Source organism: Helicoverpa armigera, chromosome 2 (assembly GCF_030705265.1).
Source record: "Helicoverpa armigera isolate CAAS_96S chromosome 2, ASM3070526v1, whole genome shotgun sequence".
NCBI classification, from domain to species: Eukaryota; Metazoa; Arthropoda; class Insecta; order Lepidoptera; family Noctuidae; genus Helicoverpa; species Helicoverpa armigera.
This window is the reverse complement of record NC_087121.1, coordinates 15,404,035-15,431,738: the sequence shown is the minus strand read 5'-3', so window position 1 is coordinate 15,431,738 and position 27,704 is coordinate 15,404,035. Positions and strand designations below refer to the sequence as shown.

The 27,704-nt window shown below is 39.2% G+C and overlaps 3 protein-coding genes across 4 annotated transcripts; 1 reads left to right on the top strand and 2 right to left on the bottom strand.

The window, feature by feature from the left end:
- Window positions 1–114: 114 nt before the first annotated feature.
- LOC135118794 (lactase/phlorizin hydrolase-like) lies at window positions 115–6,598 on the bottom strand. The gene is made up of 12 exons (XM_064041672.1): window positions 6,488–6,598; window positions 5,994–6,109; window positions 5,247–5,917; window positions 4,735–5,040; window positions 3,937–4,175; window positions 3,456–3,612; window positions 2,718–2,752; window positions 2,117–2,235; window positions 1,371–2,041; window positions 980–1,273; window positions 636–874; window positions 115–316 (listed from the first exon to the last, which is right to left on the bottom strand). The coding sequence occupies exons 1-12, from the start codon at window positions 6,511–6,513 to the stop codon at window positions 157–159; spliced, it is 3,033 nt and encodes a 1,010-aa protein (XP_063897742.1). The 5' UTR covers window positions 6,514–6,598; the 3' UTR covers window positions 115–156.
- Window positions 6,599–7,432: 834 nt separating this feature from the next.
- LOC135118629 (E3 ubiquitin-protein ligase ZNF598-like) lies at window positions 7,433–17,670 on the bottom strand. 2 transcript variants are annotated; one of them, XM_064041158.1, is made up of 10 exons: window positions 17,569–17,670; window positions 17,299–17,482; window positions 15,463–15,714; window positions 13,838–13,923; window positions 11,885–12,123; window positions 11,279–11,393; window positions 10,764–10,930; window positions 10,237–10,359; window positions 9,605–9,801; window positions 7,433–9,133 (listed from the first exon to the last, which is right to left on the bottom strand). In XM_064041158.1, exons 2-10 carry the CDS (start codon window positions 17,464–17,466, stop codon window positions 8,048–8,050), a joined length of 2,433 nt encoding a protein of 810 aa, XP_063897228.1. In that variant the 5' UTR covers window positions 17,467–17,482; window positions 17,569–17,670; the 3' UTR covers window positions 7,433–8,047. The 2 variants fall into 2 exon arrangements, with proteins under 2 accessions (XP_063897228.1, XP_063897226.1); XM_064041156.1 differs by having other exon boundaries at window positions 17,299–17,618.
- A 363-nt stretch (window positions 17,671–18,033) lies between these two features.
- Window positions 18,034–26,799, top strand: LOC135118627 (protein abnormal spindle-like). Its single transcript, XM_064041146.1, has 7 exons — window positions 18,034–18,255; window positions 18,506–18,703; window positions 19,291–25,008; window positions 25,088–25,280; window positions 25,523–25,704; window positions 26,105–26,224; window positions 26,392–26,799. The coding sequence occupies exons 2-7, from the start codon at window positions 18,599–18,601 to the stop codon at window positions 26,692–26,694; spliced, it is 6,621 nt and encodes a 2,206-aa protein (XP_063897216.1). The 5' UTR covers window positions 18,034–18,255; window positions 18,506–18,598; the 3' UTR covers window positions 26,695–26,799.
- Window positions 26,800–27,704: the final 905 nt, after the last annotated feature.

Below are 27,704 nucleotides of genomic sequence, written 5' to 3'. Positions count from 1 at the left end.
TTGCCAGCCCCTGGGATGGATGCGCTCGCAACGTTAATTGAGGTCTTGATAATATGATAGATAGCTATAAATACTCTAAGTCATATGAAGAATCAATGAAACACTTCAAAAAAAATCATTCAGTCAGTTTATATTTTCCTTGTTCATACAATAGTTCTAATGTCCGGGGTCGATTGTCATGACATAGCTCTCTGGTTCGTAATCATGGTCGATCATGCGCGTCTTCATAATCTGTTTGTAGATGAAGGCTGATTTCCTCGGGGTGCGAGTACGTGCGGGATCTTCGAAGTCAACTTCGTATAAGCCGAAACGTTCTCTGTAAGAAAAAAAGTTATGTTAAGAGAATAATACTCCAATTTAATCATAAGGAGTTGCTGATCTCCGTGCGGCGTATGGGCTATATGCACGCTCGGAAGCTAAGGCGATCCGCCGTTCAGTTTAGCAAGAACTTTTCTGTTGCTGTCATGATTTGTATAATTTAAGGCAGCGGCCACGCGGCCCTTCACAGCTAATTCAAAGGCACCCTAACTGTCGTTAAAATTGGGGTTGCCCCTCGACACTTCGCGGCCAAATTGAAAGCACCTGTAAACTCCTAAAATTATATTTTCATCAATTGCAAAGAGCCAGATACGTACGTGTAACCAGCCAGCCACTCGAAGTTGTCCATGAGACTCCAGGCGTAGTATCCCCTAACGTCGATGCCCTCGTCCAGAGCATCGAGCACGTCTTCCAGCGCGTCTCTGTAGTAGTCGACGCGCTCGTCATCCTCAATACCCTCGCGGGTCGACCAACCATTCTCGGTGATGTAGATAGGTATGTCTCCGTACCTTTTTTGTATTTCATTCAGTGCAATGTACAGGCTTTTAGGCATTCGCTAGAAACAAAAAAAGATCGATCAATCTCTCACCACGATCTGATAGTATTTTTACTCGACTCGCAATAAGGAGGAGAGCTTATCTTCTAATAGAGCAATACCTACACGCAACCAGTATGAAACAGCTTGAGGCCAATCCTTATCCTGAGTTCGACCGATCTCAACATACGCCATGGATGAGGTCGCGGCAGGCTTCCAGCCTGTTACAATGACACCTGTGTAGTGGTTCACGCCGAAGAAGTCGCTCGTCCCACGTATGTGTGCCTTCTCTTCTTCCGTAAAGTCAGATAGCTTGGTCCTTGGGTAACCCTGGGCAGCGCTCTTTTGAGCTACAAGTTCTAAGAGCTCTTTCGGAAATCCTCCGTCTTTCGAAAATATTGGATCAGTGTACATCGCCCACTGAAAGGAATAACTCCATTGTAATAGCTTCTAATACTTAGTTTACGTGGAATCTCTAAAGGCCCTTCAATGAATTTACCCAATTGCTTGTACGTACCTGGAACTGGTTGAATAACTCTACAGCATGAAGAACTTCTTCAGAATCTGTAACGGGCTGTGCAGCACCTACAGCTATAGCGAAGCCACAGGACCCTCCCTGTACAGGTTTGAACTCATCATTGTACACGTGGTACGCTTTAGCGTGAGCGAGAATAAGATTTTTCGCACAAATGAACTCCCCAACATCCGTAATGTTTAACATCGGCGCCTTCGTTACGGAACCATAACCGTCACGACACACTTGCGCCGCCTCGTTGAAAGTGATAAAAGTCTTGACTCTATCGCCGAAGTTGTCGAACACGACTCGGGCGTAGTCTGCGAACCAGTCCACGATGAGAGGGTTGAGGAAGCCGCCCATGTCCTGCAGCTTCTGCGGCAAGTCCCAGTGGTAGAGCGTGATCATCGGCTGAATGTTGTACTTGAGCACTTCGTCGATGACGTTGTTGTAGTAGGCGATGCCGGCCTCGCTGACGCGGTCCGCCAGGCCGTTGGGCAGGATGCGCGACCACGCCACCGAGAAGCGGTACGAGTCGATGCCCAGCTCTCTCATCATCTCCACGTCGCGCTTGTACTTGTGGTACGAGTCGCACGCTATGTCACCATTGCTTTGGTCTGAGATGGCTCCTGGATTGTTGTGAGCTAAGAAGTCCCAGATGCTCTCACTTTTGTCTAGAAATATTTCAAGGTATTGATTAAGTACCGAGCAGTCATCAAAATTATCAATTCTATCACAAGAAGTCATACCATCTGCGTCCCATGCTCCCTCGATTTGATGAGCTGCGGTGCTGGTGCCGAAGATGAAGTGTTTCGGGAATCGTCTGCTGCGCTTCACCTCGACTGCACATGTTACTGCTACCACAGAACTACAATTTACATATTTTTTAAAATGTTACCACCGCATGGTAGCTTGCGAGCCAGGGCCCCGATTCTCCTAATTTAATAATGTCAAAATCGAATAGAAATCGAATCGCAATATGATAGTAATAGCAGTTTTAACCATATCGGGCATTCTGCTACTAATAAAAGACCAATTGTATTCGATTGACATTTGATTGGTGTGCGATTGGTCTGCTATTTTGATGATTTTGGTCTATACGGTAGTTTGCTGTACAATCATTTTGCAATCGTAAATCATTTGCAGACAAAATGATTCATTATTGAATGACAGAACAGGATAAAAACGTTTATTTCAAAGAAAAAATAGCGGAATGCCACATACGCTTCAATCGTAATCGAGTCGGGATTGGATCTCAGTCGAATCGAGTCGAGTCGAACGTCAATCGAATGGCGCTTAAGTAAAATTAGGAGAATCGAGCCCCAGTAAGACAATCTTGTAAGTGCTTACCACAATAATAACACAGGTATCTTCATGGCGTTGTGTTAGACTAATACATTCAAGACTCCATAGGTATTGCATTTATAAGCTGATATTCTTCTTATCGATCACCTTTTAATCTACTTCAGATAGGAAAGTTGGAATCTGTTTCATCTTCCTGCAGTGACTCATATAGGGGTACTTAAAACTGTCGATATTTTATTTTTGTGTGTTGACTTATAGAAAGGCTTCTATTAAAAATGAATCAGTGAATTTATCTTAGTTTGTTGATGAATCACTGAATGAATGGGCGCTCTTTGAGGAGGTGCAGCTGCATGGAAAATGGAAGAATTTACCCATTTTAGGGTATTAGATTGCTTGATCTGAGATATTAAGGATACCTGTTTTGTCTCATGCTTATTTTGAATTATTTCTTCTTTGTATATAACTCTTTGTTTTCTTATATACTTAACTTATATACTAGCCCTAAAAACTTCCATATAAACTCCTTTATGTATTCCATTATATTCCATTCCCTTCTTTACTACCCCTATATACTCCCTCACGAATGTAATTACCTACTTGATATTTAATTAATGTGAATTGCCAGCCTCTGGGATGGATGCGCTCGCAACGTTAATTGAGGTCTTGATAATATGATAGATTAGATACAAGATAGCTATATAAACTTAAAATCAAATGAAAATGAAACACTTAAAAAGTCATTCAGTCAGTTTATATTGTCCTTGTTCATACAATAAAATTCTAATGTCCGGGGTCGATTGTCATGACATAGCTCTCTGGTTCGTAATCATGGTCGATCATGCGCGTCTTCATAATCTGTTTGTAGATGAATGCAGATTTCCTCGGGGTGCGAGTGCGTGCGGGATCTTCAAAGTCAACTTCGTATAAGCCGAAACGTTCCCTGTAATAAATGGTTAAGTTAGCAGAAGTGGTGATTAAATAGAGAGAGGAGTCAATTAAAGGCTCATATTATCTATAATCGAAAGGTTTGTATTAATTTGTGAGAGGCACAAGTTAGAAAGAGATAAAGTTTGTGGCAAACTTAATGGAGACTATTCCGCTACTCGGTGGCTTAGGTCCGTGAGGGGTTTGAGCCACATATGCAAGCTCGGAAGTTAGTTGCGATAAGCCATCAGAAAGACTTATCCTATTGCTGTCTTGTTTTGGATAATTTAAACTCATCATACATCTTGTACTCATGAATGCCGAAGATCCAGATACGTACGTATAACCAGCCAGCCACTCAAAGTTATCCATGAGACTCCAGGCGTAGTATCCCCTAACGTCGATGCCCTCGTCCAGAGCGTCGAGCACGTCTTCCAGTGCGTCTCTGTAGTAGTCGACGCGCTCGTCATCCTCGATACCCTCGCGGGTCGACCAGCCGTTCTCGGTCACGATGATCGGGTAATCGGGATATCTCTCGTTAATCTGTCTAAGTGCGTGGTATAGGCTGTTGGGCATTTTCTAGGGGCAAGAAAGATTCTTTGATTAAGTTTGTTGGAAGCACCATTCAAGAAAGTATGGCAACCTTAACGGAGACCTAATAAAATGTGGCAACACAGATCTGAAATCTAGGATCTCATACTAAGTAGGTTCTAACCTGCTAACCCTGTTCACATTTTATCGTAATACCTACTGAAAAAAATGCAGATTCATTCTAACAAGATAAACAACCTCGAGATGTAGATTACAAATAATAATCAGCTCGCGAGTACATAATAGATACATACCTATATTGTTGTGATATAACAAATATTTCCGATGTATCGTTATCTTATGTAATACGAAATAAACTTGAGATAAATTGATGGCTGTATTACCTAAATAAGAGTCGAGGCCTAAATTCGTAGTAGGGAAGTAGTTAACTCATTTCCAGATTGAAGAAGAAATTTTTTTAAAGACAACTTTTTAAACTATTGTTTTGAAAATGTGATGAAGGAGAATTTATGTATTTTCCTTCTTTCTCATTTTTAAACCCAACCTTACTTAAATCACTCATAGATACACATATAGAACTACTTACTTTCAGCCAAGGAGAGGCACCCTGAAGCCAGTCATCTAACGCGACCTGCCCAACTTCTATATCATCCATGGACGAGGGCACGGCATACTGATTCGTATACAGTGAACCTGATGTCAAGGCCCCCGAGTAATGGTTCACGCCGAAGAAGTCGCTCGTTCCACGCACATAAGCCTTCTCCTCTTCCGTAAAGTCGGGCAAACGAGATCTGGGGTAGCCCTGCGCTGCGCTCTTTTTGGCTGCAAGCTCTGTTAGCTCTTTCGGAAATCCACCCTCTTTCGAGAATATGGGATCGGTGTATAATGCCCACTGAAAATAATAAATCATGAAAAGACTTGTCTGAGCACTTCAAAATGTTGCCCTCGAAGTAGGTAATGTTATCATGATGAAGATGCAAGTTTTACTAGCCTTATAAAACTCGCATTCCTTTCAAGATCTGCTTTATCTGAGGCTAATGCTGCCTTTATTTATGTACACATAAAGGGCCTCAAATATTTCCTTGATATATGACATACCTGAAACTGTATGAATAATTCCACGGCATGGCGATCTTCATCAGAATCCGTGAGAGGTAGTGAAGCACCGGCAGCGATGGTGTAGCCACACTGTCCCCCTTGTTTGGCCCTGAACTCATTATTATAAATATGGTACGCCTTGGCATGAGCAAGGACAAGATTCTTTGCGCAAATATATTCACCAATTCCCGTTAAATTTAACAAGGGGGCCTTCGTCACAGAACCATAGCCTTCGTAACAAACTTGCGCCGCCTCGTTGAATGTGATGAAAGTCTTGACTCTATCGCCGAAGTTGTCAAACACGACCCGGGCATAGTCTGCGAACCAGTCGACGATGAGAGGGTTGAGGAAGCCGCCCATGTCCTGCAGCTTCTGCGGCAAGTCCCAGTGGTAGAGCGTGATCATCGGCTGAATGTTGTACTTGAGCACTTCGTCGATGACGTTGTTGTAGTAGGCGATGCCGGCCTCGCTGACGCGGTCCGCCAGGCCGTTGGGCAGGATGCGCGACCACGCCACCGAGAAGCGGTACGAGTCGATGCCCAGCTCCCTCATCATCTCCACGTCGCGCTTATAGTTGTTGAAGGAGTCACACGCTACATCGCCAGTGCTTCGGTCATCGATTGCACCCGGATTGGTGTGAGTCAAATAGTCCCAGATATTCTCGCTTTTATCTAGAATTAATTTTGCGATTACATCTCAAATAAAACATAAATTATCTATTAGTACAGCATCCATTTGAAATCATACCATCTGAATTCCAGGCTCCCTCGATTTGATAAGCTGCAGTGCTGGTGCCGAAGATGAAGTCTTTGGGAAATGTTCGGCTGTGCTTCACTGCAGCTCTCGTCAGTGCTATTGTACAGCTACAAAAGACACATTCAGAAATAGATTTAATCAATGTACTTCATTTTGTCAATCGGGAACCAAAATCAAACCCAGATTTTCTGCTGCAAATTGCTTAATCAATTTGAATGGATCAATAGGTCGCAGGCCCCCGCGGTTTTGGACTAACTTTCTGCAGTACTTAGGTGCAGAAGCAATATACAAGCCGTTCCCAAGGCCCCAACAATCTCTACGACATCAACCGTTGCTGCGAAAGCAGAACGAACAGTTGTCGAAGAGAAGCTAAAGAGAAAATGAAACCGCTCGACGAGCGATGCCTGGGGGCCAATGGCGTCAAATCAAGCATACCGATACCAAAATATATAAGTATTTAAAAGTAAATATCAGGAAGAACTTACCACAAAAATAGCAAAGGGAGCTTCATGGCGTAGGTACTTATACTGCTAGACCACACACAGAGTTTAATTTATATAGGGAAATATCACTTATCCATTATCTCTTTTCGGAGTTCCGTAGAGAACGAGATCTTCTGCTTGAGTTATGGGGGACTTTCGACACAAAAAATCTAATGAATCCTGAGTTCATAGACGTATTATATAATTATGGGTCATGGTTAACCATAATGCCTTTCCATCCATGATTGTACAAAGGTGTTAGATTAAAAATACATTCTTTGCTGTTTACATATTTTTAGAGCGCTGGTTTTCGCGGTCATTTTGACTAGAATCGAACACTGAATAACCCTCTTTCAATATGGTCCTTTTCCGGGGTCTAATGGTTAAGCAATTTTTTGTATTTTCCCCCCTGTTTACGAAACCAAATAGGCCATGTAATATTCTATGGCCTGATTGAAAGCCGACCTAAGCATTACCGACCCAAAATTAGATAGACGATGTTTTGTACGGAACCACTAACTTCGGTAGGCCGACATACATTTGGATACTTATTTTATCTTATTTCTCATGTTGTGACAACACTTGAAAATGTCCACCCGTTTATCTTTCAGTAGTTTTTTATCTACAGGTTTTAGGTATTTTCTATTGAACTTGACTTGCGCCCAGAGACACGAATTTGTTCTCATTTATCTATTGAAGAGGTTACCTCAGATAGCAGGGGCACGTGCCACATATTGGGAAGGTGTAAACTAGTCTTTCAAACAAATTTTTCACTCGAACATATATTATTATGTATAAGAGTATGTACATTTATCGTTATAAAAATTTTACGCATTGTATCTATACAATGTACATAAATGTATTACATACACTAATGTATTTAGAGAGATGGACTGTTACTTTAGAGTTATAATTTAGCACGAAGGGTTATAATAAAACCACTAACAGTATATTCAACAAAAATATTTTACACAAAACTAAAGAAATCGTTCTGCTTTAGAAGTACAAAAATATAATAAACTTTGAAACAATATATTTTACATCATAACATTTACATTATACAAAATCACAAGTCGTGTAGTAATTGCGCTACAGTGGATTTAATATGTTGACATTATAATGCACAGCGGGACTGTGGGGGCTAGCGAAACGAATAGCGGTCAGACGTCGGCGCCAACAGAGCGCCGCGTCCCGTCCTACTGCAAGGAACAATAATCTATTAAATAACTATGTATATACAAAACGTTAGTATACAGCCACAGAGTAAGCTGTTCATCACTAGTTTCGAGAGTTAAGTGTAAGGTCTTTAAAATGGCGATTCGACACTACTTGATGAACACAATGTCGAACACAGTAATGTTGGATTTTTAAGTTTAAAACTTTTTTTTATTGTGGATAAAATTCCCATATCTGGCAGTGGTGGTCTATATAGCTTTAGTACATATTCTGTCTACTGAACAGCTTACTCTGTGGCTCTGCACAATAAATCCGTATGTCAACATGGACACTCACGTATAGTCGCATAACATTACCCGAAAACAAACTATTGGCTATGTTCGATCCCTAGCGCGGCGCTAGCGGCGGCCAGTGCGCGGCGTCGTGCGCGGCGGCGTCGGGCGGCGCCAGCAGCTGCCCGCACGTGCCGCACACCGCCAGCCCCGCCGCGCCGCGCTCGCGCACCAGCTCCTGCTGCTTGCCGATGTCGGGCAGCAGCGCCACCAGCTCGCAGAACACGCCCTCCCACGCGCCGCCCAGCGCCGCGCCGCAGTGCGACACGAACTGCTCCGCGCTGATGCCGCCGTCGCGAAACGCTCGCGACGCCACTTTAAAATCCTCCACGGCCGCGTCACTACCGAGCGCCACAGAAAACTTTTTCACTAACGCGCGGTTCCTGTGCTCGAAGTTCGGCGGCGGGATGTACGTGTGCAGCGGCGCGGAGAACGTCTGCCCCGCCGAGTTTGTGAACGTCATGCCGTCGCACGACGGACGAGCCTTGAACCCCGGCGGAACGCTGCCGTTCACCATCTTCTTCGTCGGCAAACTGTTGTCACTTCGCGAGTTCAGCGGCGGGTAGTCTTTAGCAGCCAAACTGAAGTCCCCGTTGCCACCGTTCCTGTTTTTCTCGTTGTTGACGGGCGCCGTAGTGTCCACAGTCTTAACCTTTTTGTCCTCTACAGTTTGATTATTGTTAGTTGCGTTGACTGAAGCGTATGACTCCCTCAATAACTTTTTGTCATTAGTGCCGTTCACGTGGTACGTGTCTAGCAAGTTTTCTTTTTTACTGTTTTGTTTTTTCTTTTCCTTTTTACTGAGTTTTGTGTTGTCGTTTGTGTTCTGTGTGGGCGGCGGTTGTGGTTGTGGCTGGGGTTGTTGTTTTTTGGACTTGGACTTGGTGAGATTGACGGGCAGTGTTGGGAAGTCTGCGACAGGGTTGAAGCTGGGTTCCCTGGGCTGTGGCGGGGGCTCGGAGCGAGCAGGCTTCTGTTTCTCCTTAGGCTTGGAGACGGTGATCCACTGCGGCGGCGCGACGGGCGCGGCGGTGGCGGAGAGCGCGGGGAACGCCTCCGAGCTCAGCGGAGCCTTCTTGTGATGATTCTGGACGTGGTTACTTTTCAGAGCTTGCATCTCCTGGCTATTGATAAGGGCCACCTGCAATAGATAAAAAAACACCTTAAATCATTCAATATCCAATGTTTGCACAAGTAAATTGTATGTTGGCTGTTTGACGACATCACTGACATAAAATAGACATGACTTATTTTTTTATTTCCCGTGAATCGAAACCTAGTATATTTATATAGCCACTTCATTAAATGTCTTTCTTCTATTTGCTATTTTTATTCAATTTAAATCGTGACAAGCAAGATACTCTTTATTAATGGGAGTTTTCAATATACATACATGTTAGTCATAACATCGCAAATAACTACATGTATCGCATTTTTTTTTCTATTAATTATGCATTTTTCCATTTAACTTTTTTTTACTTTACTGAACTGTGTTTTTACTTTTTTTATTTGAATTCATTTTAAATGTAAGTTCTCCGATTTATGTAATTGGCTTTTAAAGCCGTGTAAATCAAATCAAATAAAGAAAAAAATATATAAATAAATCGCTTACTTTAGGCGCCTGCACAGTCCCAGCCCCGATACTCGGGTGGTCATCCCTCGCGATGCCCAGCGACGGGAAGTCGTCATCATTACTGATAGGCGGCGGCTTCTTCTGCGGCACGGAGCGGTGACCACTGGTCTGGGTGAGTCGGAAGTTGCTGGCGCTAGCCGGCTGGCTGTGCAGCTGGATTGAGACGCTCGGTTTGGCTGTAAAGAGGTTTATTGATCTTTTTTTTATTTGTATTTCGAATGACTGTTTGGTAAGATAGAAGTAGCATAATTTATGAAGGTCATATGCATTTACACCAAGAAGCGAAACGTTTTTATTTGATCACATTCGTAGTCACTAATGGTACATGTTAGGATTATTGAAAAGTTTAAGTGTTAGTTTAATTAAAATTACACAATGTTTGTGCTGCAACATCTATGAACACATGTATTTGTAATAAGGTGCGTCTTAACAAAGAGGCTACATCTTTGTGGATGCAATGTTGGCAACAAAACATTGCCTGGCCATTACAAAAATTTTTCATTATATTCTTCTCATCAAAGTTTTTTTGGGGTCGGCCCAGCACGTTTTCTCCTTCTATACTCGTACTACAAATATACCTAGTTATATGGAAATTAAGTAAATAAACGTACTATTTCTAACAATAGTAGCGGCGACGGTGGTCGACTTTGGCGCCGGTTGCGGCGCTCGCGACGGGCCCGCGGACCCGTCCAGTGCCGGGAAGTTCTTGTCGTTGCGGGTTAGACCGTCTACGCCTGGATAAGAATAGCGAAAATATAGTATGGTACGCAAAATAATTGTTATATGTTACTATAGTTAAATAAATATACAAACATCCAAATTGAGAAAATCGTAATTTTTGAGAAGATGATACTTAAAAAGTATCATCTTTTGACGGAATTATTATCTCATCATTTCTCGAGCCTTTTCCCAACTATGTTGGGGTCGGCTTCCAGTCTAACCGGATGCAGCTGAGTACCAGTGCTTCAGAAGGAGCGGGAAATTCAAAAACTATTCTTCTTTTATAAAGTTTTTACTTATAGAAGTATTCCGGAGAAAAAATAAGTATGCGTCTTGCGGTAATATAATCAGTAAGGTTGTTATGATAAGGTAGCATCAACTTAAATACAACAAGTTCCCAACACGGTAAAGTTCGTACCTTTATAAGCGCGATGCGGCGCCGACAGCACCAGTCCCGGCGCGGCAGGCGCGGCGGACAGTCGCGGGAACTGCTCCACGCTGCCCGTGTCGATGTTAGCCTGCGACATCGTAGGAGGCGTTGGAGTTACCACTGGTTCTTGACGTTCTCTATCCTCTCGCCTGTCTCTGGAAGATAGGAATATAGGTCAAGATTATTATTGGGAAATGTTTTCATTTCATGATCAGTTTAAATTGTAAGTTTCAAATTTTTTTTTTCAAAAGGCTGACGATAAAAAAAAATGTGCAGCCATTGCAGTTACTTGTAAAATAACGAGGCGTTCGGGTTCCTCAAGACTGTCAAAGGTTAGTCTTCATTGATTGGTTGGATTTTTTCAAAAACGGGCTGGTTCCAAAGCAGACGGTTTAGCTAGTAACACAGTTTTGCGACGCTACTTTCTCAGAAGATGTTCCTGCATGACCTCGTAATTTTTGTCTCCATGGGTCTTAGTACGCTTAATGTTGGTATGTGTGTACCTGGGCTGTCGCTGCACGACGGGGTGCGGCGTGATGTTGAACTGCAGCTCCAGCGTCCGCGCCTGCCGCGCCGCCCCGCGCGCCATGCCGCGCCCGTGCACCGTCGCCTTGTGCGCTAATACCAGCTATCGTTAGATATGTATGTAACATTGCCTGCTCACTTATTGTACATGATTTTTTTGGTTGAGGACGTTAGATATATAAGTCACATTGCATGTATTTCTGACCTATTGTAGTACTTGATTGCTGGCGCTGAACGTTGTCCGAAAGCACCGAGCTACAAGATACAAGCTGCGCTTTTTTTGTGGCTCAACGTCAATGTAAGCCTAATGTAAAGTTACTTTTTTGCCAAACAATATATTACTTTTATTTTAATTTTGGCTGGCCTGGTACATGTAATGGTCAGTAAAAGTCTGACACTCCTGCTGCACCACCAATTAACCTCTTTTCTTCAGTACGATCATTTCACTTCTCATTTTATAATAACAGGACTGATCCCCAAAGTATGATTAAAGTTTTATCCTGCCCCCACACACAAAAGGACACAAAATTACATCTGATTAGAGCCCTTATCAACTTTGTAAAAAGCAACCTTATCCCACATACCTTTAAGATCAATTTCGCTTCTAAACACAGCAGTCAGATGTTGTCCAGCACACTCCCCCTCCTCGCACAGGTAGTGGTCGGTGCGGAAGTGATGAGCGAGGGCCGAGTGCGACGCGTAGTACAAGTTGCGTCCATCCGCGTCGCAAAGATGGCAGTATAGGTGCTCTTTGCGCAAGTGCCGGTATAGCTCGTCAGCGTCCATGAACCGCTCCTCACAGAATTCGCAGAGAGGGTGGCCCCTGTTTATAGAGTAATAAATAATTTGTTGATTTCTGATACTTGAAGAGAGTATTAGACAGTTAAACTACTTTTACGGATTAAATAATATTGAAACGTCGGGATTAAATAATATGAATGTAACGGCGATAAAATCCGTAAAAATAGTTTTATTTAAATAATATATTTTTTTTTTTTAAATTGGTTAAATATGTATTATTTACTAATGATTTTTCCCACATTTACCAATTTATGTATGCTAAACATCTCTTTTATTACTGCATGAAAAATAAATACCTAAACAAATTCACTTAAATATTTATTTGATTCAGCATACAGCACCATATTCCTATCACATAGTTTTCGTTCGTTTAACTGAAGTCAAAACATCAAACCCATGCATATATAAATGTTTATATTCATATATTCCCGTCGTCAAGCGCTTATCAGTGACTATTTCGTCACAAGTTCGTATTACAGGTAACAGCACTTTGACACAGCTAGAAAACAAATCCTATAGCCATATTTTTAGGGTTTCCATACCCAAAGGGTAAAACGGGACCCTATAGTTTTCGATCCTCTGTCCGTCTGTCCGTCTGTCACCAGGCTGTATCTCACGAACAGTGATAGTTAGGGAGTTGAAATTTTCACAAATTATGTTTTCTATTGAAAACTAGAATAAAATAAATATTTTGGGGGGCTCCCATACAACAAACGTGATTTTTTGTTCATTTTCTAAATTATGGTACGGAACCCTTAGTGCGCGAGTCCGACTCGCACTTGGCCGGTTTTATTTTATCAAGATATCGCTGATCATATTTCTGTTTTAAGCATGGCAGGAAAGCAGTATTATTTTCGAAGAAATAGCTTATTCAATCATTTATTTAAGAACAATCGAGCGTACCTAGCTATTGTTTTGTTTAAGGCCTGTGTCACTAGAATAGAAATGGTCTGAACATTTCTTATGAGTTAAAAAGGAAAAGTATTACTTTGCGCTTAACTGAATATATGTCAGAATATTATCTAATTACATATGTAGTCTATTGTAAATAAATTATGTAGATAAGGCAGATAGGAGATTCAACGTGTTAAATTAAAAAGTCATTCAATAGATTTCAAACCAAGGAGTTAAAATCTCAATCTACTTACAAAGTTACAATTATGAAGATTCAAAGAAAAATGTGGATAAAATGAGGCGTAAATAACATTGTATGACACATATTATGTAATATCAGTGAGAACTAGGCATATATGTAGATTAAGTAATAAAGATTTTATCATGTATTGTGATGATAACAAAAGCATGACAATTAAATGCATATTACATATCAGTGTCTGAACTATCCATTTAATCGGTATAGGTATAGTTAAATATAGCGTATTATTACGATATTATTCCATGAGATTACAAACAGAGAAGATCAGTGCGTATTCACCATTAGGTTATGGTAAAGGTACGTTTTAGAAGCCAGCTACCGACTGCAACTGTCGACCGTACGTGCTGCAGCTGAAGTACTAAATTGTATTTATAAGAACGTGCAGTCACCTTCAGATATAGACCGTGCAGTGGCAGTCGGCAGCTCGCTTCCAAGACGTACCCTTTTAGTTCGTAGGTACTAAAAACAAATGAATCAGCGATTCATAAGAATCTGACAGCTCGCATTTCAGCACCCAGCATACCACCGGGTATATGATAATCTGATCATATTACATACAACAGTTTGTTTATTTGTTTACCTGTGTGACGTATCATCCACATCCCCTCTCCGTCGATGATGCGCCAATTCCTGGCGAGTATAGCACTTTCTCTCCATAGTAAATATCTGCAAATATAAAAATTGTTTTACTGCGAATAATTGATCCATCCATTGTTTATTGAGTAGAGGCTGAAATCTATACTAATATTATAAAGCTGAAGAGTTTGTTTAGTTTCCTTGAACGCGATAATCTCAGAAACTATTGGACCGATTTGAAAGATTTGAAAAAATCTTTCAGTGTTAGATAGCCCATTTATCGAGGATAGCTATAGGCTATCAGGGTTCGTGCAGACGTTCCCACGGGATGCGGGTGAAACCGGTGCCAGAACCTAGTTTAACATAGATTTTTTTATTTATATATATAAAACGCAATCTTATTTTTTGTTTTGCAGAATAGATGGATTGGTTATTGTAATCTGCAGTTAACAAACCTGTTATCAGTTTAAAACCTCATTCATGCAATTAACTGTTGTTTACATAACACCTAAGGGACCTTCCCCTTTCACTCAAGCGAAAGTTAGTCGACATGTGTATCTTGCCTGTCCTAACCTACGGTGCGCAAACCTGGTCTCTCACCGAGTGTCAGAAGTCCAGGCTCAAGGTTTGCCAAAGGGCAATGGAACGTAGCCTTTTAGGTATTAAACGGACCGATCGCATACGGAATACCGTGATACGTTCCAGAACAGGAGTCGCTGATGTAGGCCAAAAGGCGGCAACATTAAAATGGAACTGGGCCGGACACGTCAGCCGAATGCATCCGGAGAGATGGGCCACTATTATCACCCAGTGGACACCTCAAGATGGACACCGCAGGCGGGGTAGGCCCCGGAAGAGATGGCGCGACGAACTGGACGCCTATCGTCCGGATTGGTGGACACGGTCAAAAGATCGGGAAGAGTGGAAGCGAGATGGGGAGGCCTTTGCCCAGCAGTGGGACACTACAGGCTAGATATAATAATATAATACATAACACCTGATAACTTTACACCACTGAGTAAATTATTGTTATAAAAAAAATATAAACAATTTGTGATGAACCATTGTCTAGTAATGTAGTTAATTAGTATGATAGATAAGTTGTATTTAATTGAGTGCACGAAATATTTAAGTGGGCATTACGTCACTGATGGATGCCTTAATGTAGGTATTAAGACTGTTTTGTTATGTAAGTATATGGCATAACCGCAATCAAGTTTGTATTGTACATACATAATATTGCAATGATGATTTATGGATACAGTATTTTCCGCCTATTTTATTTATTTTAATACATATGTATGTACGTCGGGGTAAGAAAGATATAGAATATTTGGTATAATAATTATTTCATGTTATTCTTAATTCCTTTCACCAGATTTACAAGGCAAATCAAGAGAGATTTAAGTTTTAACTTACTGATTATGTATACACTTATCATATTACATTCAGTGTATGAATAATGTTTTTTGTTATTGTTTGAAATGGTAACTTTATAATAATATGATGTTATTTTGTGGTTTAATTTGTTTTAGTAGACTCAAGTTGTGTTCTTTCTTAGTAGCATTATTATGAAATATGCTTGTGAATATCTATAAAACATAAAAATATGGAAAAATAATATCTTACCCTTAAATGCTTAACACAGAGATCACAGAAGTATCTTTCATGGACTTTCCTCATGTGGTCACTGAGCATGGTGAATGTACGAAATGGTGGTATTTTATCACAGATCTTGCAACGGTTCTCCAGGAGTGCCTCGTAAGCCTGCTTGATCTCCTCGCTGCAGAACCCGATCTTGAACTGTCTCTCAAACAGGCGGTCGGTGAAAACACGGTTGCGAAGCTCCTTATAAGGTTGGACTGTATCCGTAAATACAACCTGTAAAACATGATGATTATTTTGTACTTAAATGTCAATGAATATGTCTTAATTTTTAACCAATTTCAAAAAAAGGAGGTGCTCAGCTTGACCTGTATATATGTATGTTTTGAACCAATTTTTAAGCGGTTTTCAGCATGGGAGAAGGTTTTAGGTATATACATATAGTATTGGACGCAGTTTTATGTTTTGTAAACCGATTTTATATCATTCTTTAGTAAGGCATAAAAATTGGTCCATTTCCAAATCTCAGTAGACTTGTTAAATTATGTGCCAAGAATTGTTTTCTGTGTCCACTTTTCTGTTAAAAATGCTTAGAAATTGAAGATATAACAAGTCAAATCATGTTAATTAACTAGTGAGTCATATAGAAACATGCATTATCATCCTGTGCACAGTAATTAATGCAATAATTTAATAAATTATGACACAAGCAATTCTGAAGTTGTTATTAAAATTTTTATGTATTTATTCAATAGTTTTACAAATGATCTTATGATAGGGAAATATTACAACTAAGAATCAAAATATTCACCCGCATCGCTGTCAGCTGGGATTGTGCCCAAAAGGCTAGCTGCATTGCCACGCTGGATGGCAATGCATATATGATATTGTTATTAAAATCAAAATAATCCTAAAACTATCACTTGTTTGTATATTTTTTAGTGCTTATGTACCCCTAAATATTTTGATTTTGGGCCTTTACATGTCTCAAACTTTGGGTAATTTTACGTTAATATGTCCAGACAACTAATTACTTTAAAATGGCTAGCCTAATCAATGTAGCTCAAAGGTAGCAACTATATATTGTCATAATAGTTTAAGTTATTATTAGAAAAAATATGTTCAGCAATTATTTTTAAATCTAAAGTTATTTAAATGTAATGTTGGCTTTAGTTTAACTGCCTTGTAACATTGGGAATCCCCTTGATATAAAGAACAGGGTCAAAATCCTGTTATACCCAACTGATATTAGTTTAGGCGTATACCTAAAGAACAGTAGAACATTGTTTTAAACTGACAGATATAATGTTTGATAGCATGTTTCCTAGTCAAACTGATTTCAGTTTCCTTTTTTTTTAATTTTATGCTATTTAAGGATTATAGAAGTCATGAAATAAATTAATTTTAATACAAAATCACTTAAAACATTATGCAAATGATTATACTCAAAGAATTTAGCAAATGGTAATTGAATTGTGTTATTTCTGCATTATTTATCTTTTCATTACAAAAAGACATCAAATCTTCACTAGTGACTTAAAATAGTAGCTTGTTTAAACAGCCAGCATCAATAGCATATTGCAGAGATACACATAGTTTCATTTAATAAGAAAATATTATGATGAAGGAATTTTTCCTTGACTTATCACTATATTGTGATCTGACATGTATTAAAAATTTATCAAAATATAAATATTATATGAATTGTATATTCAACAAGAGGGATCATTCGCCTATTGTTATTTATAATGTGGAAGATTCGCTGAATTGTGTTTATAATACACATTGTTGCACAATGTTACACTGAACTGGGGGTTGTAAGAAACAACATTCCTAGATGAACATGTTATTGTAACTTACCCTTGAAAGGTCTTGCCGGCAGATAGGACACTCATTTTGCAGGCAGAGTACCCGCATTCGGGTAGAACACTCGAAACATACGGGATGGTCACATTCGCCAATCGAATAGTATAAAACGTTCTTGAAACACACTACGCAAGTATTCTCATTTGAATTCGAGTCGGCCATGGTTCCGAGCAGGGTTCTGGAAAATTATGCACAGTACTAATATCTGGACTCGATTTATCGAGATTAAGGGTTAAATTGGAGGAATAAAAATACTGTACGTACGTAAGATTGAGAAAAGGAAGGACGAAAATTTCGTAGTGCTGAAATGACTGACAGATGGATTAAATAGTTGCCATACAAAATATTCAATTCATTTAATTGCTTTAGGCTGTGTACACATTCGATTTTTTATGAATACCAATACCCCGCTGGTCACCTCTATCTCACTTTACCGTAAAAAAGGAAACCGTAAATTTGTCTATGGAAAGATAGTCAATGAAAAAAACGGTGAATGAACGGTTTGAAGTTTGAAATTGTTTGAATTTAATTTGCATCAAAGTTCGTTTGTTATCCAGAAATAAAACTTTGGATTAAAATGAGTGATGAAATAAAGCTTTAACTGTGATTTTATCAAGTGATCACCAATACATCTCTCTTACAAAATGTCTAATCTATTTTTTCAAGTATGTATCAAATATTATGTGTAAAAGAATTTGTTGAAATGTTACACTGGTTTGTTGCAATCGTAACGGAAATTATGTATTTTTATAGATTGAAAATACTCCTGAGCACATACGAAGGGCACGTCGTACGCAAAATGTTGTGAAAGAGGCTCCCAAAGAAGAATGCCCCCGACTTATATTGGCGCCGTTTTCCAGGCCTCCGCAAGTAGTATTCGACAATGTCCTCATTGGATCATCTTGCGAGAGGAACTTGGAGGTGTTCAACCCCTCCAAGCAAGTACAACAGGTATGACTCCCATTTCAAATAGTTGATTGTAGGTGTAAATAAATTGGTGATATTCATTACTGAATAATTGTTAGTTTGCACATAAAGTCAACTGATATTGTTTGTAGTTGTGACTCACTGAATAAGGCTACTGTCTGATGCATTCTTATTATTACAGCAAGATAGTATGTTCTATTTACATCGCACAAGCTGCAATACCACATAGATACATAGACAATATTACTTATGTATGTTTATGCACCTTTTACAGATAACATTGGGAAAAGCACTGCCCCCAGGGTTAGTTATCCATTTGCCGGGTGAATGGCTGGTCGTAGAACCCGAGACATGCTACTGTTTGACCATGATGTGGACGCCAACACAACCAACTGGTATCCGGGAGACTATCCGCTTTACTAATGAAAGCAGGGGTCGTTATGATGTCATTGTGGTGCTCAAGTCTGTTGTGGTAAGTGTTTTTGTTAGTTTGTGATTTTATGCCCTTGTGTTGCAGTATTTAAGGTAACTATACTAAGTTACCGGTTACAGCATATTTTATATAGATGTTTCCCCACAGTTTCACCCACGTCCCTTGGGAACTACTGCCCGTACTGTACTCAGGGGTAGCCTAGCTTCCTAACATTTAAAAAATTTTTCAAATTGATTTAGAAGTTTTGTTTTCCGAGGCAATTATGCTAAGTACTTATGTACTTAGCATAATAGTTTTTGTTTGTTATACATGCAAAATTCTCCTTTGCTTATATACTTTGTCAGGATTTAGGAAAAGAGGGTTATCAAAGAAGATTATTAATTATTTCTCATATTCATTTTATTACATTGGCACTGGAGTAAATAAAAGTTTCCTTTTAAATTAATGCTAGTAGATATTTTAACAATTGTATTCTATAATTCAGATCACATGAAATGCTTAAATTTTTTTTTAATCTGTTTATAGGCATACTGAGACGCTTTATTTCACTTTACATATACACCATACATTACCTTAAGACAAAATTTTGCCAGTATTTAGCTACATTATTCAATAACTCTTTTCAGAACATAAAAGGAAAAGGTGTCCAACCTAAAGGCTTCAAAATATCTCCAGGTAAAATAAAGAAAAAGCCTACAAAAAAATCTCCTGTCACTATGTACAAGAAAAAATCTGAAATCATCTACAATACAACACAAATTAAAAAGACTTATAATGTCATACAGTCACAACAAAAGTATGCTCAAGTCTATGATAAGGAAAACATGTCCATTAATGACTATTCTACTTACTCTCGCCCAGATAAATGCCCATTTGACTCTCCAACTAGTGTGGATTTTAACTTTGACACCTCTGAGATTTTTTCCAATATGCGCAAGCCTGACATCTTACAACAAACATATGAAAAATCTTACACAAGTAGCAATAGATTCAATGCCCCTCAAAATGTTCTAAAGCCCTCCAATAAACAAACATTTGATGTCTCTGGCACAGAAATGTTTGATAATCTAACTTTTACCCCATTGAAGGCATTGCCTCCCAAACTTGATAAGGGACCTCAAATTATACTCAGTATGAACTCTGAAAGTGAGTTAGATGATAGCCTGGAAAGTAATACCTATAACAAAGAAAACCAGACGCATTCCATTATTAGTGTAACATCATCACAGCCACCAAATAAGTGGCTGACAGTTAACCATCACACACAAGTCGAAAGCCACATGGAAACGCCCAACATACCCAACAAGAAGCAACCCAACACTTCGTCGCCTAAAGAATTCAACAGTCCCAACTTCAGCATCAACACAGAATTCTCACGCATCAGCGATCTTTCATTCTTCCCGCAAAGGTTTTCCACTGAAAGAAAAACTTTCCCGAAATTAAACAATGACACGCATGAAATATTTGACGAACACTTTAAATTAAGTTCCGATACTTATACCAAGGAGTCGCCGAATACACCTATGGAGCCCAATTTTAATCAAATTTATGAGATGAAGCCTCCTCACTTCTTTCTTAAAGACCAACCGAAGATGTGTAGACAGGCTCTCTTCAGAGAGTACCAGCACCAAAAAGAAAGTTATGACCAGCGAAATTTCTTAAATGCCTACGAACATAATGTATGGCAAAACGACCTGCGTGTGGATACGCGTTCTCCTCCAAGATCCATCACGCCGCCTCTGCAGTCAATTCCTGAAGAGAGTGTGCAGTTATCAGACACTCAAGTTTTCGACCGCACAGATAAGCAAATGTCTACTTTCACCATAAATCGTACTTTTGACAAAGCTAACGATAGATTTTCTACTGCACCTTCAACAAGCCAAAGACAGTCGTGGTCTAAAAAAGCCGTTAGAGCTGAACCGGATCTTTGGAAAATACCTGTTTCTCATGTAAAGAAAGCCGTTAAAAATAGGCCATCGGTTAAGGGAAGGGATTCGGTTTGCAGTAAAGTATCCAACACGACGTTTGAGACTAACAAAAGCACTGTACAAAACATGTCTGTTAATCAGTTTGATAATGTGTATTCACAATCAGCGACTGTCGATCCATTTTTATCGTCCACATATTTTTACGATGAAGAAGCCGTGGAAAAGTTTGAAAAGGAGTTTAAGAGGTGGTTGAACTGCATTTTGACACCACCTGCTGATCTCGAAAGTAACGTTGAACAGAAAATAGATGTGGGCAAGGTGTGGATTGACAACAGGAATAAAGAGGTTCCGGCGGCGCCTACCAAGGAACAAGTATCGAGTGCTTACCACAACAGTCACCGACTGGAGAGTCTCCGCAGATCTGCAAGAGCTTTACTAATGAGCCCTGAAATCGCTATAGTGTTTCAGAAGTTGACTGCTCAAATAGATAAGAAACTCATCGCTATAAGAACTGACAGAAATCTCCATTTAGACGTCGGTCTACAAAAAATTATCATGGAGTTGTTGTTGTCATACAACCCATTGTGGCTTCGTATCGGACTGGAAGCTATATATGGCCTGGTTCTGCCCTTGCATTCCAACAGCGATATCGAGGGGCTCACTACATTCATAATTCAGAGAATGTTCAAAAATCCTTTCCTCAAAAATAAACACTCAAAATCCAGTGCTCCGAACATGTTACTTCCAGCTTATATGGAAGCGATCAAGAAATTTACTCTCAAGAAGTTTTTCATGCTTGTTTTCTTCTTAGATCAAGCAAAGCAAAGAAAACTCATATCACATGACCCGTGCCTTTTCTGTAGGAATGCAGTGTGTAAAGAAAGCAGGGAAGTTATCATAAGATTCACTAGGGAACTTATTGCTGGAATAGGCGATATCACAAAACACCTTAGGCCGCTCGGATATGTCGTAAGCCACAAACAGTCGTATTTAGATGAGTACAAGTATGCAGTGCACAATATAGCTTTGGATATAAGAGATGGTGTCAGGCTGACGAAGGTTATGGAGATAATATTGATGAAAGATGGCTTGGTGAATCAACTCCGGACACCCGCTATATCTCGCCTGCAAAAGATCCATAACGTACAAGTTGCACTGAACGCTTTGAAAGAAGCTAACTACGTGATCGTTGGTGAAATTACTTCTAACGACATTGCTGATGGTCACAGAGAAAAGACACTGTCTCTTCTATGGCAAATCATTCACGTGTTCCGCGCTCCGTTGTTCGAGAAAGCCGCTAATGTTATACAGACTTGGTGGAGGAAGAAATACGAAGTCATTGTTGAGAAAAAGAGGGAAGCTGAGAGGATACTTCAGAAACAAGTTAACGCTGCGAGTGTGATCCAATGTTGGTGGCGCCGCATTCAATACAACCGCCTTGTTGAGTGGAAGATGCAACAAGTAACAACTGCTACTACAATTATACAAAAGTATTGTAGAATGTGGATTGAACGAAGTCGCCTTCTGAGATGGAAAAGGAGTGTTCTAAAGATCGAAGAGTGGTATAAATCTGTGATCATGATGAGGGAAGCTAAAGCAACTCTCGAGAAATTAAGAGCAGAGAGGGAAGAGTTGAGACGTAAGGCGGCTATTCATCTACAATGCCAAGTTAGAAGGTGGTTGTGCGTCAGACAGTACACGATACAATTAAAGAGGATTGTAACTATACAGAGTTTAGTGAGGCGTTTCCTCGTAAGGAAAGAGTACACCCGACTCAAACAAGCAGTCATCTGCATCCAACAGAGATATAGGAACAAATTGTTGATGAGAAAGGTAATGCAAGATTTCGCTACTAAGCGTAGAAGCGCTGTACTTATTCAAAGCTATTATCGCATGCTTCAACAACGAAGATATTTCTTAAAACTAAAGATAGCCGTTAAAACTATCGAAGAACGTTATAGGGCCTTGATTCAAATGAGAAAAGATCGTAGTGAATATAAGACTCTTAGGAGCAGTGCTATTAAAATACAGGCACTTTATAGACGTAATAAATGCAGAACTGAGTACATAAGACAGAAAAATCTAATCATGTCGCTCCAGAGAAGGATAAGAGCTCATCAATTAATGAAACAAGAGAAAGAAAGTTTCTTACAAGTCAAGAATGCCACCATTGTTCTACAAAAGTATACTAAATCATATATTCTCATGAAGAAGTCAAGACAATACTATGTAAAGCTTCGCAATTCAACTATTCTAATTCAAAAATATTACCGAACATACGTATTAGCTAAGATTCAAAGAGACGCGTATTTGAAGATGCGAAATGCTGCAATCATTTTGCAAAAAACCTATAGAAACTTAGTACTGATGCGTAAAGAGAGATCCGAGTATCAAGAACTTAAGAAATCTGCAATTGTGATCCAACGAAGGTACAGAGCTCAAAAATTAATGCAGAAACACCGAGAAGAATATACGAAGATCCTACAAGCCACATTAGTCTTTCAACGTAGGTACAATGCCCTTATGAAAATGCGTTTGCATAGAGCTGAATATCTGAAAATTAAATCATCTTGTACCGTCATCCAAAACGCCTATCGAGCCTTTGTGTTAGGCAGACAGCAAAGATCAGAATTCCTAAAGCAAAAACAAGCCGCTTCTAAAATCCAAAATTGGTTCAGAAGTTGCAAGAAGGGCAAAGAGGTGCAACAACAATATCAGCAGTCTAAACAAGCTTGTGTAGTTATACAAAAAATCTATAGAGCTTATATTATTGGTAGGAAACAGAGACAAGAGTACGTGCGCATTAGAACGGCTACCATTCGCATTCAGAAGTATTTCAGATCGTATATTGAAATGAAAATTGTAAGACAGCAGTTCATTACACTGAAAACTTCCACAGTCACCATTCAGAGATATTATAGATCTCATTTAGAAACCAAGAAACAAAGAGCAACATACTTGCAAATGAAGAAAGCAGCCGTGGCGATCGCTGATCATTATAAACGTTATAAAGAAACTGAGAGGATCAGACAAGAGTATTTACGTCTTCGGGAAGCAGTATCTTCTGTACAGAGGAGATATAGAGCTATTTGTGCCATGAGAACAGAAAGGGAACAATACTTGAGGGTAAAACAATTAGTAGTTCTATTGCAACAAAAGTACAAAGCTAAATTAGCGATGAGGAGTGAACGAAAGGCATTCTTGATGTGGAGAAATGCAACTCTGACCATTCAGAGGAGATTTAGGGCTCAAAGATTAATGAAAGTGGAAAGAACACGCTACACTATGCTACTAAAACAATGCATCACAATTCAGAGGTTTTATAGGGCTTATATAGAAGGCAAGAAACAAAGACAAGCTTATCTAACTTCGAAACGATCGGCTGTTGTTTTACAAACTAGGTTCAGAGCTCTGCTGGCTATGAGAAAGGAAAGAAAATCATATTTAGAAGTTAAATCTGCAGCTATCACCATTCAAAGAAAATATAGAGCACAATGTTTGATGTTAAAAGAAAGGCAAAACTACATAAATGTGGTCAATGCTTGTATTACCATCCAAAGAAGATTCAGGGCGCACGTATGTGGCAAACTTCAGAGAACAGAATACAATAGAATCAAATCGGCAGTAACCTTAATCCAACAACGGTTCAGGCTTATTCGAGAAACAAGAAGAATTCAAAATGAATATAAGAAGTTGCGAGAGGCAGTTTTATTAGTACAAAAAAGATACCGAGCAAATAAAACCGCACGCATTATTCGAGAGAATGAAGCGGCAAGGAAAATACAGAACTGGTACATTGCATCGAAGAAACGCGTCGTTTGTCGCCATGAATTTTTGAAACTGAAAGAAAGTGCAATACTCACTCAGTCCGTTGTCAGAATGTTGATAGCTCGTAAGAGGTTTATTGCAATCCGAGAAGCTACACTTTGCATTCAGAGATTCTATCGCTCATACAAGTTAACGGTAACTGAGAAACAAAGATATATTAATACAAGAACTTCCATAATCAAATGCCAAAGCTACGTGAGGACCTTTATTGAAAGAAGGCGCTTCTTCAGATTGCGTTCTGCTGCGATGACATTACAAGCAGCGTATAGGCTCAAAAAACAAAGAGAAACATTTAAGGCCAAACGAATTGCAGCAGCAGTTTGTCTACAGAAATATGCAAGGCGTTATCTTGTAAGGTCTTGGTACGTAAGGTATATGGACCGAGTTAGATTTATTCAAAGAATATGGAGAGGAAAATTACTAACAAGACTGATCCATTGCGAGTTTGTACAGAAAAGAAGGATTATAGTCAAGTTCCAGGCTATTGTTAGAGGGTATTTAGTGAGAAAACAAATCCAGTTGAAACGAGAACACATTCAAAAGACGAGGGAAGAGCAGAAGAATTACTGGGCTGCTTCGAAAATTCAGGTAAATTATTCACCACCTCAATGAACTTTATTTGTAACGAAATAGGATTCAAAATCGAATACTTCTATTTTATGTTCAGGCGCTGTTCCGCGGTCATTTAGCAAGAGTAAATATTGCTCACAACAAGCGAGTCGCGGCAATCAGGCGCAGATGGCGAGATGGAGGCCTGAAGTCTACCCAGGAGACTATGAAGGAACGTAATGAAGAAGCTATGGAGGTCCTGCGTAATATCAGCTGTATCGAGACTGTTATTAAGGCCTTCAGATCACTTGGTAAATATTTACATACTATTTTCTATGACGTTAGTTCTTCTTAAGAATAATTTAGAATGTAAGGGGTTCGTAAAGTGTTACTTAGTGGTAGTTAATGACATCTGACCGAAAACAAAGGCTGCTTATAATTTCTGCGAGATTTAGCTATCGGAGACCTGTAAAACCTTACCCTGAGAGACTTTAGAAGTGAAAAAGTGAAATTAGCCATAAAAATTATAACTAATTAATCGTATTTATTTCAGAATTACTAACAGAAGTATTCCCGATGATGTACAACGACAATGCGTCGGCCATTGTCCATCGTGTGTACACATACATGTCGGTAACAAACAGATCCATTTCTAGCATAGAAGTGCTCACATCAGCCTCTGCCATACTTGTCAACCTGACTCGGTATCGAGTCACAGGACCGAAGATATACTTGGTAAGTAATGATAGTTATAATCATCGGCAAGGATATTGAGCCCTGACCTTCACCTGCGCAGAAGTGATTTATTGGTTTATTGCCATAAGTGTACAGTGCGCAAAGCGATCCCCACTCTTCCGCCGAGAGCTCAATATCCGCGCCGATAACTATATTTACTTTTATATCGGGTGTTTCGTACCTAATCACATTAAATCAAACATGTTAACATACTGGTGAATATATGTTGATTAGCACAAAGAAAAAAATAAAAAAGTGAATTCAAGTAAATAGAATAAAAATATGCGAGAATTATCACCACCATTTATGAGTCGATCGTTTATGAGTGTTGCCGCAATACGCGTTTTGTTCAAACGTCCAATTTGAAACAGCCCTTATAATCATCTTATTCTAATTGCAGAGGGATCGCATACCGCCAATCCTGAAATTCATGTGGAGATTCAGCAAAACGGAAACACAGATGTTCTGTATCATGGCTACATATTTGTGGTTGTTTGCAAAGTATGAAAACGTTAAAAAGGTAAGGATGGTAACTTTATAATTAACTTATTTCTTCCTGACTTGATCAGTTTTCATACTCAGTAACTATGATATTGAAACTTGCGAACCATTATAGTGTCGCAATATTTTAACTTGTTTGGACTTCATTTTTTTAACTAATAGAAGTTTCATTATGTATGTTCAAAGGACTTAACAGAGCTCCTGAACCAGCCCGAAAACCATCGAATGCTAGTATCAATAAAGGGTAACGTCGACAGAAACAAACGAATGACGACCAACAGTATGAAAAACAAATTCAGTACCCCACAGCCATCGAGATTTATCTCCCATACAAGCAACCAATCGTTAAACATGAGCCTTTGTGCAGGCCAAGTTACTGTGTTGCCAGCCTTAGAACCCGACTACGGTATTGCCAGGGTTGATAAACCACGTTACTTCGAAGACGCTCAACAAGCCATCAGTTGCCTTTTCCATACTTATAATTTGTGATTATATCTCGTTTGATTTTTGTTTGAATATAATTTAAGATAGTTTAATATATTCTATTTTTAGAACTGATTATGTTACTGTATTAAGTTTTTAGTTATGAAATATCTTGTGCAAGTAATACAAACATGAAAGACTTCATTTCGCATGTTTTCTAAAAAATAGTCTATTTTACTTATGTAGGAAATTAAGTGCAGTGAATATGCCATAACTCCATGTTTGTTTAATTCATACAACGATAAACTTATGACTTTATATTTTTTGTTTCTCCTGTAATAATGAATTTTATTGTAAAATTATAATATTAGTCAGGCTACTATTATGTCTAATTTAGATTTTTTTAACGGCCGTCTAGTTATCTGATATGCGACGATTTTCTTGACGTTATTTGCCTGTTTGTTTTTGTGTGACTGTTTATATTTTAATTAAACGTTTTATAACAATCGAATTAATGTATAATTGTACTAATGTTTAACATAACATTAAGTATTGTAACTAATTATGGACGAGTTTGTCAATAAATGACTCATTAAAAACTAGTGTTTGTTTTCACGAGTTAAATGTTTACAATAGACCAACGATTAAGACTACAACGAATTCAATGTTCCTAATATGACAAAACTGAAGAGATTGTTTGATTGAATGCGCTGTTATCAGCAACTACTTGATTGATTTTGATAGAACTCTGCAGTAGTGTAGCTTTTTTAGCAGAATAACACTTGAAGCCTTTACTTCTAGTTAAAGCCGCCCACGTCCCATAAAACTACTTTGCACGTAGCGTAGGGGTAAAAAATATACCGGCCGAATTGACAACCTCCTCCTTTTTGGGAAGTCGGTTAAAAAATCTGTGGCTTTGACATCGACAAGAAAACTCACCATAGAATGTGTCACTGTCAGTGTCAAACTGAATGAAACGTAGGTTATGTTGACATATGCGCACAAATTGTGTTACCTATTTATTTAACAAAAATAAATGTTAAAAAAAGGCCAGCGCAAATAAGTATTATGATGGA

Excerpts from the sequence above, each read along its gene's own strand:
- LOC135118627 (XM_064041146.1), top strand. The coding sequence starts at position 18,599 with ATGATGTGGACGCCAACACAACCAACTGGTATCCGGGAGACTATCCGC. Across the intron at positions 25,009-25,087 it reads GGGCTGCTTCGAAAATTCAG|GCGCTGTTCCGCGGTCATTT; the intron begins GTAAATTATTCA and ends TTTTATGTTCAG. Across the intron at positions 25,281-25,522 it reads TAAGGCCTTCAGATCACTTG|AATTACTAACAGAAGTATTC; the intron begins GTAAATATTTAC and ends TATTTATTTCAG.
- LOC135118794 (XM_064041672.1), bottom strand. The coding sequence starts at position 6,513 with ATGAAGCTCCCTTTGCTATTTTTGTG. Across the intron at positions 5,041-5,246 it reads AATTATTCATACAGTTTCAG|TGGGCATTATACACCGATCC; the intron begins GTATGTCATATA and ends TATTATTTTCAG. Across the intron at positions 2,236-2,717 it reads ATACCTGTGTTATTATTGTG|TTCTGTGGTAGCAGTAACAT; the intron begins GTAAGCACTTAC and ends TGTAAATTGTAG.
- LOC135118629 (XM_064041158.1), bottom strand. The coding sequence starts at position 17,466 with ATGGCCGACTCGAATTCAAATGAGAATACTTGCGTAGTGTGTTTCAAG. Across the intron at positions 10,360-10,763 it reads GCCGCATCGCGCTTATAAAG|GCGTAGACGGTCTAACCCGC; the intron begins GTACGAACTTTA and ends ATTCTTATCCAG. Across the intron at positions 9,134-9,604 it reads GGACTGTGCAGGCGCCTAAA|GTGGCCCTTATCAATAGCCA; the intron begins GTAAGCGATTTA and ends TATCTATTGCAG.